Below are 22874 nucleotides of genomic sequence, written 5' to 3' on the forward strand. Positions count from 1 at the left end.
ATATTCTGTACCTCTATGAATTCATGATACAAAGAAACCCTTGGGAACTCCCTCTGGCGTTGAACGTGAAGAAACTGAACATTCCACCCCGAACTTCAGTAGCGAAGATGGCGGAGACCGAGTTGAACGTGGACAGTATCATCTCTCGGCTTTTGGAAGGTGAGTAGCCTTGAAAATGTTCTGGGACCTGACTGTTGTTCTAACTATGTATGACATTGTGTGGTTATAATGATTCACACACCTCTATGTTAAACGCGTAGTGACATTATTAAAAGCGAACGCCAGATAGTTAGCTCTAGCTCTAGCTACTTTAGCTAGCTAGCGCCCAACAATGTTTATAAACAGTGTGGCCACACGGCTAGTGTGGTGTGCAGCCGTCGTGTTCTCCTTTTACGGTTGCTGTTTAGCATCATCTTCAGCCATCTTCAAGTCTACAGGAAGAAATCATCGGCTTTCTGACCATTTTAATTGTGTAGGTTTTCGATAGACTACTACACATTTGCAATCAGCCTGCTAGCACTGCTTGCTCCATCGCTTGCTAACGTCTTACAATTAGGCGGTTGCTATGCAGAGTTGGTACAGCACAGTGTGAGAGACTGACACCCACTTCAGTGACAGCTGTTTCCGCGTCTCGCACACATTGGCCTAGGACCTCTTGCCCTTGACACGATATGGTCGGTATTACGCTTACCAAATAGACGTATGTAGCCTAGTTAAACACATGAACATGTACACCTATAACTGGCCCTTCTTTAGTCCTCCAAGCGCGTTCTCCTGTACGCCCCAGCGAGACGTATTTAGTACGTGGGCATAGTTATCTGAAGCCAGCGACTATTCTTGGCCATTGCAGCTTTCCTACAGTGGTGATCACAGATTCTGGAATCTTACATTAGCTAGCCTAGATTCTATTAAAATGTCCCTCACTACCGAATTATGGTCTCACAAGTCAGCTCACTCTGAAACGACACACACACATACACACACGCAACACACTCCCACACACATGGTTTTCCTCAAAGCTAGAATTGGTAGAACTGTTTGTGATAAAGGCAAGAAGGACAATGCAACTACTCGACAGGGCACAAAGAAATGGATACTGCTGTACGATGTATTTAGCAGATGCATTAAGGTAGGTTTTTTGATAAGGAAAGATGCGTGTCTGTGCTGCACAGAAGCCAGGCATCTATGGAGTCTTGTTGTCCTAGACTCTGTTGAGGCGACTCGCTTGCTTGGTCAGGCATTTCAACATTACGTAATATGTTCTCATGCTGTCAGAAAATGTAATGTCGATGAAAAGTCAACTCAGTGGAGACGGCTTATTCAGTAACCCCCCCCCCCCACACACACACACAAACACACACACACACAAATGCCCACACAGGCTTCCCATTGAATTCATTCGGACTGTCCCACTTGGCAGTTTGAGATGGGAACAAATCCTCGTCATGGCTTCATTTCAGCCTTTACCCATCCATGGTCTTAAAGATCTAATCCCCTTTACAAGTGCATGCCTGCAAAAGCTGTGTACTTCTGGCCTTAACGCTGCAAACCGTCTTTGCAAGGCTGCCTTAGCTCACTCAGCTTTGATGCATTGACATAAGCACTACCTCTGCATTTTCTGACTAGGAGGCCACTCGAGGCAGTTAGGGTAGATTGATGACATGGGACTGTGTTTGTACTCTGGGCATGGTGGTATGACCCTCCACACCCTGCTCTCCAGGAAGTTAGATGCCACTCTGCAAAAATGCTCTATTAAATTTAAGGGCAAAAATATTTTGTTAGGAGCTTGCTTATGCTTAGAAGACGTGCATTTGGCTCCCAGTGCAGTACGAACATGTGAACACAATGTGTTGTTTACTTCAATTAAGTCACTAAATAAGACAATTATACTAGAAACAAGTACAACTACATAAACAATATAGAACAGGTAGATGTACAGTTTTTGCAACGCATTATTCCATGTGTGTGCATGCGTGGAAGGCCGTGTGTGTGTCGTGTGATTTATCAGAGGTAGGGGTGAGGAAGAGATGCCACACTGGTTAATCCAGCTCAGACTGCTCACAGTGAGAACACGCTACAATTGGTCTCCCTTTTAGGGGAACAGGAGACCGATCTACGTATCTGCTGTTTCTCTCTCACACACACTCACACACACAAGCATGCATTGTATTCTTCATGAATTCACTGAGCAAGGCGGGTATCTCAGAGTTAAAATTGCTAGTTGGGCTGTTGCTTAACTCCTTGGTTAGGGGTTTGTCTAACCAAATCACAGCCATCATTCATCCTCTAGTATAGTCTAGCTTGACTGGCTGAGAAACAGAGCAGGCGTGTTAAGGGTTGTCTAAATAAGCTGGTTCTGAAACACCCCCTTTAAACAAATGTGACCTTTGATTTGATTGTCTCCAGACTGACTCAGAGACTTGCTGCATGCAAATTAGAATTGAATAGGCCAACACCAGCATAGGCTAAATTTGCTCTCTTTCTTTACAGTAGGCACCAACCAAAGTGTGTGTGTATAGCATGTAAACAGTCTGGGGGTCAGGAGTTAGGACTTGGATGAGCTAGGTTTAGAGACAAACTGAGATTTCTGTTGTTTGCCATGTAAGGCAAGAGTCATTCAAATGAAGCCTCTACTTATGATGGGTATTGTAGTAAAAACGTTACAGATGATAATGTGATTAGGATAACCATGACGGTTATGACAATGGTGATGATAATAGGCAAATGAAAACGGTCCAAGCGGTGGTGAAGATGATAATGAATCATCAAAATAATGTTGATGACAAGGACGCCCCTCCCTCTCCAGTGCGGGGATGTCGTCCTGGAAAGATTGTCCAGATGACGGAGGCGGAGGTGCGGGGGCTGTGCATCAAGTCCAGGGAGATCTTCCTCAGCCAGCCCATCCTGCTGGAACTGGAGGCTCCACTGAAGATCTGTGGTCAGTACGAGAAGCCCTTCAACCTTTCTTACCTCCCTGTTGCTGTATCTCACCACCTTGCACTCCTCTGTCACACTGTCCTCTTTACTTTCTGAGGGGATTATCTTTCCCAGCCCTTCTATGCCCTCCACTCTTTTCAGCTCGAATATTTTTTCTAGGTATGTTTTGTTGGTGTGTGTGAATATTATTTTGCTCGTCAGTTTCTGTCTCTCAACATTAATCATTAATGCTTAAAACGCGTCATAAACCAAAGTCCATGATTGCTGCGCCCTCTTGCACGGTGAGAACCTCCTAATAAACATGCATCCCTTTCATGTTCGCTTCATATGTAGAGTATGCATGATTCTCTTTCGACAATCCCTTGGCCCTAGGCTGGGAGAGATTGAGAAAAGGGAGAAGGAGAGCTCGTTCTTCTCCTAGCCGCTCGAACCCTGACCGCAGGACCTCGTCTCCAGACCGCAGAGCAACAATCTACTGCTTTGATGCAGCTTGGAATTCGCTTTTGCAACAGGGCAGAGAACGCAGGGCCACATCAAGTCACTGTCACTCTCCTGCCCCCATGTACTGTACACACACACACATTCTGTACATTCCCCGTCGTTTTGTGTCTTTTTTTGTATTTTTTGGTATCGGTTCAGGCACCGGTATGGTAAAATCCCAAACGATACCCACCCCTACTCCTGAGTCTTTCTCCTCTGCTCCGGCGTAGAAAGAGTCCTGTGTGTTTATCTCTGTGGCTCCCACACATCCCAGCACTCTCCCACACAGCATCTTTCCCTTCAGCACTCAGCCTTCACACTGCCCACGTCCTCCCTGCTCGGTACCCCTCCATTTATTCACATTCCCTCAACACACACAACACATTCGTGATTTTATCTGTTTGGCAGCTTACCTCCCACACACCGCCAGCTCTCACTGTTTGCGTGTGTGTGTGTGTGTTGGTGGGCATGATACCAGTGTCTGATGTCTATCATGGCAGGAATGCCAATTGACTGAATGTCAATTATGTTTGTTTTGACTTCCAAATCATCTTGATCTGTATACAATCAAATATTGGGTAAGTGGGTTTTAGTATTGGATGATGCGGAATAACGACTGGCCTATTGGTGGTTCCATGGTTCCTATGGAGTTAACAAGCTCCTAACCTTGGGGTCGTCTGCTGGGTACCTACCCTACATACCCAGCTCTGGCAGGAGGGGGCTGCTCCTGATGCAGACGCGACTAACAATGTTCGCCTTTAATTATTCACTTAGGCCACACGGATCAGGTTCGTCCTGTCACACACTAAACCCTCATGATGTCGCTTCCTGCCTGCTGATGGAAGTGGCGTTGGTGCGTGGGCATTGTGCCCTGTCTGCCAGAGGAGGGGCAGAGTGGAGGGACATTACAACTGGCTTCCTCTTTCTGGCTCCTCGAGCTTTTGTGCTGCCTACGTTGTTTGTTTTCGCCTCGTTTTGGATCGACGTGTGTGTGTGTGTGTGTGTCTGCCGATCCCTGTGTGTGTGAGGCCATCTCTGTGTGTGTGTTGGTGTCCCCTAAACATTGCACCCCAAGACATTGTCAATTTCAGGGAATCACTCACTAATTTACCCCCTCTCCCTCTTTATCCTCCATTCATTTGACTCTGTCCTTTTCTCCTCTCAGCCTCTCATCCCTCCTCTTTAGCTGTCCTCCAGCTAGCCTAATTGACCAATACTCTGGCTGTTGAGTCCCGTGAGTGTTCTGGCTCACAGCAGATGTTTCTATGTAATGGAAGTGCTCTCGGAAGGAGACGAGATGAGCTGGCATGACAGAGGTTTGGTCATAAGAGCTTTCTGGTCATTTGAAGTTGCTGTCATGGAAAAAAAAAGCGCACACACAAACACAAAGTAAATGTAGTCCCAGTGGCGTGATTGTAGATAGAAAAATATATTGGGGGAAAAGGGTGGGGGTCTGGATCCTTCTAGAACCACTTGTTTTCCTTCTCTCTCCCACTCACCGCCTCCACTCCAGGCCTTTTCTTTCCGCCTGCTTGCTCTCTTGCTTTCTTCTCCCTCTCTCATTCCTCTCTCTCCATCCTCCTCCTCTCTGACCACTAAATCAGCCCTGCTATTCTCAGCCCTGTTTTGACACTGCAGACATGCCCTGTGTAAATCATTCACCCTCACCTCCCAGCCCAGCGTGAAGGGGCAGGGCGCCACCCTCCACTCTCATCCAATCCAGTTCAAGCTTTCAAGACACTGGCAGGCACTCTGTAAACAACTGTCATGGTCCAATGATGGTTGAGGGGGGGGGGGGGGGGGGTGGTCAGGAGAAGGGAGGAGTCCACCCTAGCTGGTTGGACCCTGGCCAGCAAAGGGGGCCGAATGGATGGCCATCAAGTGAACGTTACATTCAAAGCATTACAATGTTCAAGTTAAATGTCATTCACATGTGAAATGCAGCCCATGGTAAGCTTTCTAGAGCTTCGTGAAAATGACACTGGTCAGTTTGTTCTCTGGTAACCCATTAGATTAGCTTATACTCTGAGCTGCATAGCTGCAGTTTGCTGTAGTCTGTCGACCTGGGAATATTAACATTCAGAGGGTGCCTATGCACCTGGCCACACTCCCTCCCTCATCTTCATCACGGCAACGTTTAACCCAAATTGCAGCCGGCCTTGGTGCAGGAGGATATTTTTGGAATCTGGGCTGGTCCCTGTTGACGTGCTCCCCTGCTAGCCTCCAGTGTACCACAGCAGGCGGAGCTATGCAGAGTCAGTGCTGTGTCTGTCTGAGGAGGCCTGTCGGACTGATACTTTATGTTTGACGCTGAAGGAATGGGAAATTGATGTTTTGAGATTTTGTGACAGGTGTGTGTGCGTGTGTAAAGACTGCATGGCTAACCTGGATGCATAATCCTTTCCCCCTCTTTTCTCAAGGCTCTCAGCCCTCATGTGGTGCTACTAGCTGCAATGGCTCCATGTGAGTGCGCGTCCTTGGAAACTGACAGCCACTGCCCCTGCGCTTTTACAGCCGTTGATCCCACCCGATGACCAAGCTCCCAGAGCGCACAGAGAGACGATGATGGAGGGGGGAGGGAAAAGAGAGAGAGAGAGATGCTCTTCAGTCAGCTTAACCCCTCACTGCCCCCTCCCCAGGTGACATCCATGGGCAGTACACAGACCTGCTTAGGCTGTTTGAGTATGGAGGCTTCCCCCCGGAGGCTAACTACCTGTTCCTGGGGGACTACGTGGACCGAGGGAAGCAGTCCCTGGAAACCATCTGTCTCCTGCTGGCCTACAAGATCAAGTACCCGGAGAACTTCTTCCTGCTGCGGGGAAACCACGAGTGTGCGTCCATCAACCGCATCTACGGCTTCTACGATGAGTGTGAGCGAGCATGTGAACGCACACGTACAGTACATTCTCTCACTCCCAGTCACTGTGTACACATACACACACACGGTGACATTTACGGCTTTTCTCTGTGTCCCCCCCCCCCACACACACACACACCAGGTAAGCGCAGGTTCAACATCAAGCTGTGGAAGACCTTCACGGACTGCTTCAACTGTCTCCCCATAGCTGCCATCATCGACGAGAAGATCTTCTGCTGCCATGGAGGTCAGAGGATAGACGGGAGGGGGGGCGTCTCTTTTCTGCTCGCTCTCTGTCCTGTCTTCCTGTTGTCCCCGATATTCTATCAATGCTCAATGCATTCTCCTAACCTGCAGGCCTGTCACCTGACCTGCAGTCCATGGAACAGATTCGTAGGATCATGAGGCCAACAGATGTCCCAGATACAGGTGTGTGTGTGTGTGTCCAATTTAGGTTGTTTCCTGTGAATCCAGACTCTGAACTCCCTTAACCTCTTCATTACCTCCTCCTTCTCCTCCCCTCACTGACTGTATCCTCCCTTGTCTCTACCTCCCCAGGCCTGCTGTGTGACCTGCTGTGGTCAGACCCAGACAAGGACGTCCAGGGCTGGGGCGAGAACGACCGCGGGGTCTCCTTCACCTTTGGAGCGGATGTAGTCAGCAAGTTCCTCAACCGCCATGACCTGGACCTCATCTGCAGAGCCCATCAGGTACTGACACACACACACACAGTACCAGTCAAAAGTTTGGACACATTTTTGAACATTTTGAAAAACATTTGGCTGGTACTGTACACACACTCACACTTTATTATTTTATTTTCTTTATTTTGGTGGGAATTGTGTGATTGTCCAGCTAACAAACCTACTGAGTGTGAGGTGATTTTGTCAACTAAAAACCTCGTTTGGGTCTTAGCTTGGTAACTATTGGTTGTACCGTATGACCTTGTCAAGTTGGAGCTGCATGGAACAAAGTTAGGTTGCATATTCGCAGGGGCAGATAGGGGATATAAATTGGGATGGATGAGGTTTTATAACATGGCCTGTCCTCTCATAGGTTGTGGAGGATGGATACGAGTTCTTTGCCAAGCGCCAGTTGGTTACCCTTTTCTCCGCACCCAACTACTGCGGAGAGTTTGACAACGCTGGCGGCATGATGAGTGTTGATGAGTCCCTCATGTGTTCTTTCCAGGTACACACACACACACCGATGCTACTTGTATTTATACAATAAACATGCCATGTGTGATAACAGGCACACGCTGACAGTCCCACATCCCAGGCTCATTCACACTCCTCTCTTCTAAAGCTCCCTCTTCCGCCCTCTGTTTACAGATCCTAAAGCCCTCAGAGAAAAAGGCCAAGTACCAGTATGGAGGGGTAAACTCTGGGCGCCCGGTCACCCCGCCCCGCACTGCCCAGGTCCCTAAGAAGAGGTGAACACACAGCCTGTTCCCAGCCCAGCCCCTACGTCCCCTTGCCTCCCCAACCTCCTTCGCTGCAAGCCCAGTAAACTCATGGAAGATGCAGGGCCTATCCATACCTCCCCCCATCCCCTCTCTCTCTTTCTCTTTTACCCTCCACTCATTTTCCTTTTTTCTCCCCATATCCCACCCTCCTGACGACTCTTTTCTGTATGTGTACATAAATTTGCTGTGACCAATCGTATGACTTATATATTTTTTTCTTTCTTTTTTTTGCCTGTATGGTGGTATTTTTTATTGACTCTTTCTTGTGGTTTTCTTGCGATGCCATTCGAGCCGATGTCTCCGAGGTGTAGTGTAAAGAACCACGCTTAGTGTCCATGTGAACAAGTCAGAGAAACTCCTGCCTTCAGAGAGAACTTAAATGGATGTGGAAATCTAACTGTTTTGCTCTGTGTGTCCCCCCTAGCAGTAAACAAACAAACAAAACTCCAGACAAAATTGATTTCAGCTAAACCAGACACTCTGTAATGGTCTGTACGTACACTCTCATATTGATAGTGATTAGCTCTCATGATTGTTTGTGGGCCGAGTGAACGAGGGAATGTTTCTGTGTGTGCGTGTGCATGCGTTGTTGCGTTGTCCCATCTTTTTTTCCCCCATCCATGGACGAGTCCACCCCCAGTCTGTCCAATACAGACCATTAGGACTGAGAGACCGAAAGCTTGAATGAACAACGCAGGCAATAACAGATGCTGCTGGCAGTTCACACCCACACGCCACACAAACACACATTCCCTCCGCCCTGGAGCGCCTGTCCGTGTCTACTGTAGATCACGCACAACCCCCACACAAGCCCATGTCACTTCTCACACTAAGGTGCATGTGACGCACTCACATATCAACTCAGTCCCCCCCCCACACACACATGCACACACACATTCTTACTCCCCTCTTCCAGAATGACCTCACATATCCCTTTGTTATTTACAACGTGTTGGCCGACCAATTCCCTGTCGGCCATCCTTTAGAATTGAAAATCGTAAATGAGCTGCTACCTGCACAGTCTGTGAGGTGCAAAGATCATGCTCTAGACTAGCCTGCACAGGCTTGTGGCCTATCGTGGCTTTGTGTGGTTGCTGGTCTGGACTTGGCACGAGGCAGCTGGTTCGAAGACGCCTGGCTGGCAGCAGGCACTGGAGGGTCAGCACTTGCAATAACTCCCTCAGGCGAGTGAGCTCTTAAATAAATTACTGTTATAATAACTTGGAGCACAGCAAGTAGCCCCGCTCGGCATCTTTTTTAATACTGTGTGGATTGTGTATGCAGCAAGTAAACCTGACTACGGTGGTACTAAATGAAGGACTGTGAAGTAGTGATATTAATATTTGTGGGTCATCCCTCTCCTTAAACCCTCCCTTCCCTATCTGCTTGAGCGCCATAGAGAGGCAAGTGAATCAAACCAAAGGGAAAGTAAGGTGGACGTTTTCAGCATTTATGTGGTCTCTGTTGCACCAAACCCTCCTCATCAGAGACTCTGGGGCAGGTGAGACCAACGGATGTGACACGTGATAGTAGCACCATCAGGTGACGAGACACTTTCACTGCATTTCTTCTTTTTTTACTGTCACTTCACTTGCATTTCAGAGTATCCTGTTTTTATTGTCTTCCATATGACATTACCAGAGCAAAGTGGTTGCTGTATAATTTGAATCTGGAGGTACTTGTTGAATAGTTGCCTATTCTGCTCTCCCACAGTAAGCCGAGTCAACAGTTCAGCTTCAGCCCACAGAAAACCTGCATTCAAGTTTGATGTGATGGAAACTTGCTCTCCTATGTGCTGTTTCTATATAATCGATTCAATTCTGCTTACTTTTTATTTTCATTTCCGAAACATTAGTAGGAAAATCCAAGGTATTACCAAACTATTTTGCAATTTGTACAAGTTGGTTTCAAGTCTTTGAATTCAATAAATGGATGGAACTAAATTAGTCTTGGATTTATTTGTTGTAGTTTTGAATATACCTACTGTATCACAGCTTTAGAATGACTAGTTTTATTAGCTTAATTGTCCCTCTCTGTAACCCATTTTATTATACCTACTTCTAACTACATCATACAAGGTGCATCAAAGGCTAGAGCAAAGTTATAGAAAAGCACACTCCTTGGCAATAAGTCGGGAAACCTTTAATGTCAACCAGTCTGCTGATTCCACGCTCTTACTCGGCGCTGGGGGAGGAGGTCCTCTACCTACGTATCCCTGGACACCCCACTTGGGACGCCCCTCTGGGTCGACACTCTTCTCGGGTCATCTGTACTTGCCCTAGGCCTTGGCAGGGCTCTATTCTGCCAACGTGTCCTGATCCAATCCACAGCTCTGCTTAGAGGGCCCTCATACAGCCAGTAAGTGATGGTGAGAAGAAAACATGGCAGCCCCATGTGGAGGTCTGACAGGATCCACACCAGGAAAAGCCACAGCACCACCTTGAGGAGCAGGAGGGTAGTTAGGGTCGGGCAGTGGGAGTCCAGCCACAGCCCCAGTTTGCTGCTCCCCAGCTGCCTGCCCAGGAAGCTGCTTCTGAGCGTACAGCCAAGACTGCTGTCCCACAGCCACCTCAGCAGGTTGCACTGTATCAGCCACTCAGGGTTGCACTGTGGAGGAGAGATACACATCATTGTGTTGTTGCAGAGTTCCAAATAACACTATAGACTTTCCATTCCACCAGTACACTTTCCTTTCTGACCTGCAAATTTGGGTCATGGGCCGGTTCGGCCCGTCTTCTCCTAGTCAGTAAGTTCATCACCGGGCCAGGCACAGACTGTCTCCTAGCCTCCATACCTGTGAGAAGTGTAATATTATACAAGTCAGTTCCAACCAAGTAATTTGAGAGGCGTTCCATTAGTGATTTAGAGGACATTATTGAATGCTTGTTTTTTAGAAGTCTATAAAATATTTCAACTTTCAAACTTGCTGCGCACAATGCACTACTAAGATATAGAAATGATCCTTGCTTAACCCATTATACAACAGTTCAGGGATGCAAGTTTGATATCAGTTTTGGCAGGGACATCAATAGTTAATGCGAGCGCGCACATTTCTTTCGCATTCATTTCAGCACAAATACAGTTTTTTTGAGCTTCATGTAATATTGCTTTTATATTTTAGTCAAAATAAAATGATCGGTAGGCCTATCATTTCGAAACTTTCTTTAGTTTTGTAATGTGAGTCAGTTGGCTGAGCGGTTTGGGAGTCGGGCTAGTAATCTGAAGGTTGCCAGTTCAATTCCCAGCCGTGCGAAAGGATGTTGTGTCCTTGGGCAAGACACTTTGCCCTACTTTGGGGGCAATGTCCCTGTACTTACTGTAAATCGCTCTGAATAAGAGCGTCGGCTAAATGACTAAATGTAAATGTTATGTTTTCTTAGCCTACCTCAATTCTGATTTAAGTGCCGAATCCGACACCTGGACTTCTGTGTGCACGCTGCAGTGGCTATTTGGCAAGCTCAGAAGAGCGCGCTGACATGGAATTCTGCATGCATCGGTTGGTTTTAGGTTAAACTGCTTTGATTTTACAAGCATTGATTGGGATTATTTTTCTGGGATTATCAATCTAAATTAGTGCACTGATTAATAAAGTAAATTGTTCAAAATCAAATTTTACATTTGACTGGGGCACAGCAGATTCATACTGGGGCGCGTGCCCCAGTAAAAAGGGTCTAAGGACGCCCCTGTTGCACTGCAAATACTAAAATATATGTCCACAACTGGTTACACAAATGGAAACAGCCTACATCAGGGCTCTCCAATTCCGGTCCTCAAGGGCCGCTGATTTAAATGAATGGTCATTACCCAGCTTCCACAGAGCTTGATAAGGACCCATTCATTTGAAACAGGTGTGCTGGAGCAGGGAAACATGTAAAACATGCATGACAGTGGCCCTGAAAGACCGGAATTGGAGAGCCCTGTCCTACATGATACTGCCCTGAGTAGCTGCCCTGCGGTGTAGACCTAGGCTACTCAAACTTAGTAGTTAGCAGTGACAGTGTTGCAGGATAATGGTTACTAGTGATGGGAAGTTCGGTTCTTTTTACTGATTCGGTTCTTTGAATCTCGTTCAGTAAAATGAACGAATCTTTTTTCGAGTCATTTGTTCATGTCAGGAGGGGGGGGGGGGGGGGGGGGGGGGGGGTTGGGGGCTATACGTCCACTGCAAAGGACGTATAGCCCCTATACGTCCACTGTAGGTTAGTGCATGACATGTGCACCAGCAAATACTATTTCAAAATAAATTCCTGCATTAAAATAATGTATCATGAGTTTGTGTGATTTGGTCATGTATTATCACACTAGCATTTAATTATCACGTCAAACACTGCACTAAACTGTAAGTGTAAATGTAGAGTGAAAATAACAAAACCAGTCAGTATGATGACTTGAGCGAATATAATTCATTCACGTCTTACTAAAACAGCGGCCACGCGAAAGGGAATAAGGAAACTGTTTCCTCTACTAAAAAATACAATGCAGGTCACGTGAAAAAAGGATCCAAAGACTCGTAGAAAGACCGAGTCAGGGAAGGAACTAATCATTCGTTTCCTCTAGCTACAGAGCCTATGCAGGTCACGTGAAAAATGATCCAAAGACTCGTAGAAAGACCGAGTCGGGAAAGGAACGAATCGTTCGTTTCCTCTTGCTACAGCCTATACAGGTCACGTGAAAAATGATCCAAAGACTCGTAGAAAGACCGAGTCGGGAAAGGAACGAATCGTTCGTTTCCTCTAGCTACAGAGCCTATGCAGGTCACGTGAAAAATGATCCAAAGACTCGTAGAAAGACCGAGTCGGGAAATGAACGAATCACTCGTTGAGAGGACTCGTTACTCCCGAGTCCTTATAAGGATTCGTTCAAAATGAACGAATCGTTCACGAACGACACATCACTATTGGTTACTTGGTCACAGTCTAGTCCTGGAAATTGTGTTGGAGGAGCCAAATGATTAAATGCAAAATGGCCACGGCCGTGCCCCGGGTTTTCCCCAGTGTTTACCGTCTCCATGGGTGTAGACCGTGTTATTTCCTGTCTTATTATGTCTGTGTAATAGTTTTAGTTTGTTGGCTCGTTTGTTGGAGTAGTTTCACCTGTGTCTAATTAGGTCCTCAGGGGACAGGGAGAACACAACAACCAAGGCTAGGGAGTAGGGTCAAACGGGGGTAACTACAATCTGTTGTCGCTTACCCTACTGTTGGCTAATAATTATGTAGAACTGTTTAAACGTTGGATTGAATATGTTCTATAATAGCTTACAAGACATAATATCAAGTACAGTTATATCAAGTAATTAATTAAACTATCACACTCGATGCACGTGTTATAACAGACTGAGCAAGACTGATTTATTTTCGGCCTACAGACCGACGCCACGATGGTAGCTAAATACAGTAGTAGGCTACAGTAGCTCTAGGCCAGCACCCCCTATCGTGTGATATAGGCTACATTATAGTTATATGTAGTAGTATACAAACATCAACGAATGTGCACGCATTTAAGAAATAAATGACAAATAGCCTACCTTGTCGATTATCCATTGCTTAATGACACTTTTCAGAGATCGCCGATTTACAAACGGGAATGCTGATTAGTTACAAACTTTTCCTGACGTCATAAATAAACTGTCAAGAAGCTATCACACTTGTCATCAAACGTGTCATGCTAATGGACAGGACACATCCAGAAAGTCCTCCATTAAGATTATCGCACAGAGTTCGGATTAAATTTGACTGTTCTATAGTTGCAGTAACCCATCCTAGTGTTAGAGGGCGATATGACTATACCGGGATCCATTAAATATCGTCAACTATTCTCTTTTCTCAATTTTGTTGACTTGGGCGTAATGCAGTCGGAGAACGTTCACAAATCTTGATACAATGTGGATGGAAAGAGTAAACGGTTTGGATAGAGGACAGATTGTTTTGCGATTTGTGACTGCACAAAGGGCACCCGGCCATGTGACATGGCAAAAATACAGCAGCAAGCGAAGCGATGTACCTTGCATTTTGTCTTAATTCACTATGTATTGACAAACTATTGGAGTCTGTTTTAAACATGTAGCGTTAGACCTAAATATAATTGTCTCTGTACATTTTACCACTGATGTTGTCAAGAGCAAAAAGCATTTGCTGTTAGTTAGGCTACTGGTCGACAGGTTTACAGTCTTGTCTCATGATGGATTATATCTGCTGGTGTAAAGTTCATTGCAACACTTCAATTGTCTAGGGAAGTAACGAGTAGTGCAGGTAAAAAAAGGTAATTATCGCTTTTGTACAACAAAATAAATCAGTAGCCTACGTCTTATTTGGTTTCATGAAACTGCAGTGGGTAAATTCCTTTCTGATTAACACAACTGCAGCCTTCGGCATGTATTGCGAACTAGCAACATTTGGACATGATACATAGAAGCAATACATATACCATGGACAATGAGTGGGCAACTTTAAGCTCCTGTTGAAGAATGGCCAGGCTCAGACGTAAATCCTGTATTGCATTAATCGGAGTTGTGTCGCTGATATTCATAGTAACATTGGTTCTGAAGTCCCTCATGCCAGAAAATCCAATGGGAAGTCCTTTAGGTCTTGACCTGTTCCCAGACATAAAGTCTAGAAATCATAATGACCCACAGAGACACAGTGAAATGCCAGCTGCTAAACTTGACCAAATTAAAACAAACAATAGTCAGCCAGAAAAAGATATGAAAATGGAAGCAATGCTGAGGACGTTTCCTGCTCCCAACTACAATGTCCATGCCTTCTACTACACCTGGTTCGGTAATCCGCAATTTGACAACAAGTACATCCACTGGGATCACCCTGTGTTGCCTCACTGGGACTCCAAGGTGGCCCAAGGCTACCCCAGAGGGAGGCACAGCCCTCCCGATGACATTGGGGCAAACTTCTACCCAGCTCTGGGGGCCTACAGCTCCAGAGACCCCTCTGTCATCAAAGCACACATGCAGCAGCTACGAACGGCTGCCATCGGTAAGACCTAGGCTGTAGTTATGTCTTCTTTAGTGGTTCTCTGAGCTTGTCATAATCCCATTTTATTGAGTTCTGATAGTTATTTTCTGTTTTATGAGTTATATCCCTCTCTGCATTGTCAGGTGTCATTGCCGTGTCATGGTACCCAGCTGGTATGAAGGATGACAATGGTGAATCAACAGATGAGCTTGTGCCTTTGCTGTTGGACGTGGCACACAAATATCTCATAAAGGTGTGCATGAGGATTATTAATGAATGTTTAAGTATCTTTTTGTTGATAGGGTTTGTTAATATTCCGTCTCTAGTCTCTATTGTTGGTTTTTATTTATTTATCTCTCTCCCTCCCCTCTGTTGATTTGTACAGGTGGCTTTTCACATTGAACCATACCAAGGAAGAGATGAAGCAAACATGTTGACCAATGTCAAGTACATCATTGATAAGTAAGTATTAACCCACCCTAATCAAATCATTTCTACTCAGGTGCTTCCATCAAGATGTAAGCACAGATTTAGTATTTAATATCAATTGTATGCCCAGTAATACTGGAGAAGGATGATAATAACCACAATAAATGTTACGAAAGCTTAATGGATATATACAACTTAGTATTCCCTAGTTAATCAGAGCCAAGACCTCTGTCTCTGCAAAGAGCACTAATGTGAATATCTTTTCTTATCAGGTATGGCAAGCACCCAGCCTTCTACAGACACAAGACAAGCACCGGCAAGTTCCTCCCGTTATTCTACGTTTACGACTCCTACCTTCTGAACTCAGAACGGTGGGCGAAGCTCCTGAAACACACCGAGAAAAGCAGCGTCAGGGACACCCCCTACGATGGCATCTTCATCGCCCTCCTCGTCGAGGAGAAGCACAAGAGGGACATCCTCACCGCGGGCTTCGACGGTGTCTACACGTACTTTGCCACAAACGGCTTTTCCTACGGCTCCTCTCACCGCAACTGGGAGGACATAAAAACATTCTGCGAGGACAACAGCTTGATGTTCATCCCAAGCGTAGGACCTGGTTACATCGACACCAACATCAGACCCTGGAATTTCCAGAACACACGGAATCGCATCAACGGGAAATACTATGAGACGGCACTGAGCAGCGCCCTGGAATCTAGGCCTGATATCATCTCTATAACATCCTTTAATGAGTGGCATGAAGGCACTCAAATTGAGATGGCAGTGCCAAAGACCAGTCAGACTGTTTATTTGGACTATTTGCCTAACAGACCTGTGGTCTACTTAGAGATAACTCGCAAATGGGCAGGAATATTTGGTAGCGAGCGTAAGAGATGGCAAGACTGATTGGAAGCAAACGTGTGGTATTATTGTGTATGTGTGTGACCCCCCTTAACCATCTACCATGGAAACCCACCAAGGGATTATAAGGGAAATGCTGTTATGAAGGAGTAGGCCGCTCATTGTGGGTGTCATCTCCTATGATATTTGTAATATTTGGACCAGGCTGATGATGACAAAAGGCAACGTATATATTCTATGAACCAGATTGTTTTCCGATTGTAATTTATTTTTGGAAAAATGCTTAAATCACTTGGTTAATCACTTATTGATCCATGGCCAAAATAATCATGACAGTCATTAAGGAAAAGGCTGTTCTCCATCACAGCTTACACTGGTACATTTATGTGTGATTTTTATTTTAGTATTGTGTAATTGAGGATTTAAATGTCTATTTGACATTTTACTGTCTTTATTTTTTGTTTTCATTGGAGCATATTCATCCTTAGTGCACTGAGAGACTACAAGCTTCTTTTTTTAAGCCTTTAAATGGAATTGCGTTCATCTGCCTGTTTTATGCCACTATGAACAGTCACTGTGAATAGGCATTGTGTGCCATATGTATGTCTATATGGAATAGCATTTAAATGACGATGCTTTAGACACCTTACCGTATGCATCTGAATCATATTTATTCGCACTGCCAGATCTAGCAGCAAGGAAAGGGTGGGGGCTATTATAATTGGCATCCACGTTCCCAGGTATAAACGCTAGGATACAAATCCGTGGGGAAGTTAATTACACTGTAGGCTACTTGCCTGGAAATAAAAAAAAATAAAAAAAATGTGAGCTACATTGACTTTACAAACAGATCCCATGGTGTGAACATGTGAAATGTTTCCAATCTATAACCTAGACCTGTACAGAAATGTATCAAACCTGCGTTAATAGTGCAGATCAAAACTTAAGTTAGCTCGTTAGTGCCATCTGATTGAATTATAAACACGTCTTGCACCCGCTAGACGCTATAAAATCTGGTCCTACACATCACAAATTCGCTCCGCGGATAGCTTCAGCCTCACAGCTGCATTGTCGGTAAACAGGGAAAGGTAGCGCATGGGCAGCCAGTAGGGAATTATTCCACATCGAATCACATTCCTTTCATGGCGTCCTTATGCACGAAAGGATGGATTTGATATCGTTCAAGGAAAGAGCATGCGTGAATTTAGAATCCTAATATAATTTTGTTAAATCAGCTTATTTGCATCGGAAGGCGGGAATGATGCGCTTCTCAGGAGTAGTCTGACATCGGGACTATGGAATTGTGCTCATCCGAATGGCATGTGATTTCTGCAAATATTGCCACCAGCGTAAATAATAATTCAGTGTACATCGCTCATGTTTTTGGCATGTAGCAAGGTACGTGTTAGCAAGAGGAGACGAACTTGCAAAAAAATGGGAAGAAATGCATATTTTGATTCACGCCTTTCGAGATGGTAAGTCAGATGCCTTTTTTCAGTTAATCGTCAGAGCAATGGTATGCTACCTGAAATTTTGCAAAGCAAGTGATGTAGCCTAAGCTAATTACAAATAAGCCTGAAAAATCAACTAATTGATCACTGCATGTCATTTTTTCACAATCGTCATTCTGGCCGGAGTAAGGAGGCGGCGGCATTGGAACAATTACAGATTTTTCTTAGGGTCTTGCTTTACGTTTTTTTTTTCTCGATTATGTTTGGCGCTCCTTGATGCATGATAATATCCTACGAGTAGTGAATACACTCCTGGCAGTGTCCTCATTGGAAAGACATTCGTCCGGGTTACCCACTGCTCTTGAGACATTTGTGTGTGCAGAAGGGCGTTTGATGCTTAAGAAACATCAAAATGCCTCTGCCTCTGCTTTTAGGTTATTCTCATTAACTTCAATGCAGTATCACAACGAGTGACACCCATCTCAAACGTGTGTACGTGTGAGTCTCAGTGTGTGCACTACGTTATAAAATGACCTTCAGTCGCTCTGGCAAGAAAATTAATTCTAACCTTGGCTTGACAGCCCCATGGGCATGTATCTCCTTACGGTTTTACCCTATGGTTTTGTATTTGTCAAATTGTAATGGTAACATCTAAACTGACAGCCTTTTAAATCACTAAGGCAAGATCAATTGAGAGCCATTGTGCATGTAGCACTCCCAGACTGATGCTACCTTAAGCCATTTTGCCTTGGGTTTGTTTTTCCCACAGTCACTTAAATGTAGCCCTCTGCAGACCACTCACCCATGTGGTGCTCTTTCTGTGTCCCAAATACATCACAATGCATTTGACAAAACCCTAGCTTAACGCTATTTCAAAATGTGAATGAAAATACGGTGCATGGTCACACACGTGGGTTTACCCCTTGTTCTAATTCCATTTTAAGATGAAATGCTTTGTATGAACATAGCAATTAGAATATGAATATACAGTTTATGGCCTCATTCTAATGTACCTCTCCAAACTGACACATAGTCACCATGGAGACAGAGTAACTTTGCCATCTCTTATTTAAAAGCCCCATTGAAAGCCATAGTTATAACACTTGTCTGACCATGACCTTATGTATTTATCCATTGATCCTTATCAAAACATTGCCATAATCTAACCTTATGTTGTCAAGAGCCTGGATCCTGTTGAAATGTTTGGCCGTATTATATGCATCCTGTGACCTGGGGGGTGGGGGGGGGGGGGGGGGGGGGGGGGGGGGGGGGGGGGGGTGGATAACTCTGGTATGGAGTGAAAGTGTGTTTCTGGGGTTTAAGAGGATTTGGTCTACATGAAAAATGCATTGATACTGTAAGCTTTTTTTTTTAAAGCCTTTAAATGGAATTGCGTTCATCTGCCCTCTTCTTTCCTGCTCTGTTAATGGCTGCTTGTGTCAGCCTTCCTCATCTCAGTCAGTAACATCTGTCCGCCTGCCTGCCGGTCTGGGAAAATTCCTCTTCAGGGGAAAATGATAGTGAGCCCTCTGAAATATGTCAAATTGTTTGCAAATCATAAATCACAGCATATCTGACAGTTGGTTGGAAATAAGGAAATAACAGATTGAGCTGTTGTCACCGATGTATAGTGTTTTTAATATTTTGCCACCATATGATCTTCTAACAGACATTTCTCTTTCCATGTATTGGCCTTATGCAAAATGCAGGTGCATTGTATAGTCTGTGACTTGGAGCTTGGAGCATTACAAGGCCACTTTACTCACCGAAGCCTTAAGATGGCAGCATTGTCGTAGATTTGTCAGAAATACGTTTCACATGTGGCAGGCTGTATATTTAATGGAGAAAGGAACTCCATCAGTTTCTAAGAATAGAATAGACAAATGAAGTAATGTTGCTGCTCTAACATTGAACAACAGTCCTCAAAGACCATTCTGATTTAGTCTAAACCCATGTTTCTTTTAGAATTATCTTTAGTTCAGTGGACTAGTGTCGGACATAACTATTATGGTGCATAATATGCTCACAACACAATCCTATGTTCAGATGTTGTAATAAAATAACCTAACCTCAAACCTCCTGACAATGTTCTCATCTTTTAATTCGGTTTAATCAAATTAACTTCTTTGTCATTTGAAGGAGATGCCAGTGAAAGGACATGTCAACTCAAGATCAATCTAGATGTCTGAGGATCTTGCAACCACTGTGAGCAGCATCCTTTCATTTGAACACTTCCTCACTAAGAAGAGAAATCTCACGGTCGACCCAATGTAGGACCAGACCTGTTCCTCAACATCCCATGACTCCTAATCTTGCCTGGATTTCAGCATTAAGTCAAATCCATCAGGTGTGCATTAGAGTTATTAGCCCAGTCAGGCCTTCTCATTTGGTCACGTCACATTTAATGTTATATCAGCTTGAGAGATGGGAAATATCGGAGAATCTAGAATTTTGTTTATTCTGTATTATGTTCTATCCACCGCAATGTGTTTATTTTCCTCTTTCCACAGAATAGAGTATGCCATCTGCACCTTTCCACAGAATTCTACGACCCCTTCTGCTCGGCACCTTTCTACTGGGATGTTTTGTGACTCTATTTTTGATGTACTTTAAACCGTCCACCAGCTGGCTGTCAGGTCCCGTGGAGTCCACAGCATCCACAGACCGGGTCAAGAACCTTTTCTCTACCAAGAGTGACAAGAACCTGACTACCGTGCTAGTCTGGCTCTGGCCCTTCGGACAGACCTATGATCTGAGTGTCTGCAGTACTTTGTTCAACATCGAGGGCTGTTTCATTACCGCAGACAGGAACCTCTACAACAAGTCCGATGGCGTCGTTATTCACCACAGGGACATCTGCACAGACCTCTCCAACCTGCCCCCCCTCCAGCGCCCCTCCTTCCAGAAGTGGGTATGGATGAATCTGGAGTCTCCGTCCCACTCCTCCCAGCTTCCCGGCATTGAGAACCTCTTCAACTTAACGCTCAACTACCGCCAGGATGCAGACATTGAAGTGCCTTACGGGTCCATTGTGGCGACCGAGGGGGAGGAGGACTTTGTGCCGCCCAGCAAGAGCAAGCTGATCTGCTGGATCGTGAGCAACTGGAACCCGGAGCATGTGCGGGTCAAATATTACAACGAGCTGTACAAGCACATTGAGGTGCATGCCTACGGCCAGGCTTTCGGTGAATACATCGCTGACCAGGACTACTTCCCCACCATGGCCAGCTGTAAATTCTACCTGGCCTTCGAAAACTCCATCCACAAGGACTACATCACGGAAAAGCTGTACAACCCGCTCTCTGTGGGCTCCGTGCCCGTGGTCCTGGGGCCCGCCAGACAGAACTACGAGAACTTCGTCCAAGGGGACGCCTTCATCCACGTGGATGACTTCCCCTCGCCCAAAGAGCTGGCTGAATACCTGCTGCTTTTGGACAAGAACGAGGAACTGTACCTCAGGTATTTTGAGTGGCGGAGGCACTTTAAGGTGAAAAAGGCCTACTTCTGGGCGGAGCACACGTGTCTGGCCTGTGACTACCTGAGGAGGCACAAGGAGTACAAGGCCTTTAATAACCTTGACAAATGGTACTGGGGTGGCTGATGTCCTGTAGGGGCTGGAAGACACATGCTTAGTTGTTGAGGGCAGTGCTTTAAATGTTTGTTTCTATGTTATTTGAGACGTCAACACTGACATTTGATATAGTGAAACTGTATGATTTGTTTGACCGCTGGTACAGTGGCCAAAATGAGACACTCCTTATTTTGTCTTGCTTTGCAAGCCTGTATTGGTCAGCCTTAGTTTGCCTTTTTCATTGTTGTTCAACCATAGTTTGTATTTGTTTTATATTCATTATAAGCACATTGAGTTTATAATACATCAAATACAATATTTTTGTTAACAAGTCCACGTTTTTGCTGCTATTTGTTTGCTTTTTGTTTTCAGTGCTTGATTGGATATGGAACAATTTCATTGTCATCAATGACGTAATGTCAATGTTGGACACCGAGTTGTTACGTTGTGTTTTCACACGAAAGTGAACAATAACTTGTTGGAACAAGGAAAAAGTAATAATTGTTCAAATACAAATATTTATGTGCTATTTATTGAAGTGAGATATTATAAGATAAAACAATGTCATCTGTGATAGTGCTACAGTCACCTATGCAGTGTTTAATGAACTTCAAATGAGAAAGTCGTTCAATTGCATCATCTACTGTAAAATGTACATATGTGTATTTCTTCGGATAAATCGGGCTATTGTTTTTCCATATTTTTGTAAAATCGGATTTGCAAAACTAACTTTCACTTATCTTTACAAAAGGGCACTCATTAAGGGTTTAACACTGTCATTTTAAACAGAGAACGGGGCATACATTACACGGCATAGACAAGGATCGCTATTTTAGTGTCATATACATCTGTTGTACACAGAGACTGGGAGCAGAAATGGCACAGGGAAGCATCACTATTTTAGTATGGATGTAAATCGGGCATTATGATATTGAAATGCATAACAGTCCTGTGCGACTGCCCTGTAGAAGATTAGGCTGCACAGCATCACTGTATTTTTATGTGAACCCTCCCTCCTCTCCCTCTTTAACTACAGAATGAGGTTGCACTCTTGACATTCAGATGGTAATGTTGAATATACTATATTGTAGATACAGAGGACACTGTATGAGAGCACAAATGTAACATAAATAATGAGTCATAGTGCATATATGTTATTGATGTGGGCTTGCTATGTACTTTAATCATCTCACAGATACTTCAGCCTCACCATGTCACCATACGGTTACGGGAAACATGACATTGTTCATGCTTGGATCATCCCAAAGGGGTTTAGGTTACTTTTGAAAGATAATTTGAACATCTGGATAGTAATAATACTATCATTCTTTAACAATTATTTTATTGTCCTCTTGAAGTATCCTGAAGGAGAGGTTGTGTGTGAGTGATGAATTTCTGGGTTCTGTTTACATTCCTGTTTACACCTGCATGGCTTGCTGGCCACTCTCACCTCAGTCCAACAGCACGCTGTACACAACGCTCATTCTGCAGAGTCCTGTCCAACTTTATAAAACAATGCATCCAAACAGCACTCAGCAGCTATAATGACACAGTGGTTGAACCTTAACTAACAATAACTGTGTCAAACTAAACCTTGGCAACATATGTGCACATATGCAAGATAAGCAAGAAGACTTATTTACTTACTGTTAAAAGGGACCATTGACGTTGACTAGGATCAGATAAAAGAGAAGATTGTGGTTCCATATACGTAGTCTTTGTATGTATATAACTGTTCATTGAAACATTGTATGTCAAGGTGGTGTTAAAACAAACTAGCCCCCTAACATATATCATTCCTCTATGTCCAGCTGGACAAGGACCCACAGCTCAGCCATTGATCAATACAATGTAC

The 22874-nt window shown here is 44.7% G+C and overlaps 3 protein-coding genes across 3 annotated transcripts; all 3 read left to right on the forward strand.

Moving 5' to 3' along the window:
* The first annotated feature begins 51 nt into the window (after positions 1-51).
* LOC124464470 (serine/threonine-protein phosphatase PP1-beta catalytic subunit-like) lies at positions 52-9685 on the forward strand. Its single transcript, XM_047016347.1, has 8 exons — positions 52-159; positions 2807-2938; positions 6057-6287; positions 6417-6521; positions 6632-6703; positions 6833-6984; positions 7331-7465; positions 7609-9685. The coding sequence occupies exons 1-8, from the start codon at positions 108-110 to the stop codon at positions 7711-7713; spliced, it is 984 nt and encodes a 327-aa protein (XP_046872303.1). The 5' UTR covers positions 52-107; the 3' UTR covers positions 7714-9685.
* A 3998-nt stretch (positions 9686-13683) lies between these two features.
* Positions 13684-16848, forward strand: manea (mannosidase, endo-alpha). Its single transcript, XM_047014900.1, has 4 exons — positions 13684-14728; positions 14851-14960; positions 15093-15169; positions 15409-16848. The coding sequence occupies exons 1-4, from the start codon at positions 14206-14208 to the stop codon at positions 16040-16042; spliced, it is 1344 nt and encodes a 447-aa protein (XP_046870856.1). The 5' UTR covers positions 13684-14205; the 3' UTR covers positions 16043-16848.
* A 250-nt stretch (positions 16849-17098) lies between these two features.
* fut9a (fucosyltransferase 9a) lies at positions 17099-21487 on the forward strand. Its single transcript, XM_047017029.1, has 3 exons — positions 17099-17472; positions 19588-19795; positions 19959-21487. The coding sequence occupies exon 3, from the start codon at positions 19967-19969 to the stop codon at positions 21047-21049; it is 1083 nt and encodes a 360-aa protein (XP_046872985.1). The 5' UTR covers positions 17099-17472; positions 19588-19795; positions 19959-19966; the 3' UTR covers positions 21050-21487.
* The last annotated feature ends 1387 nt before the right edge of the window (positions 21488-22874 follow it).

The sequence above is a fragment of the Hypomesus transpacificus genome, chromosome 3 (genome assembly GCF_021917145.1).
Source record: "Hypomesus transpacificus isolate Combined female chromosome 3, fHypTra1, whole genome shotgun sequence".
NCBI lineage: Eukaryota > Metazoa > Chordata > Actinopteri > Osmeriformes > Osmeridae > Hypomesus > Hypomesus transpacificus.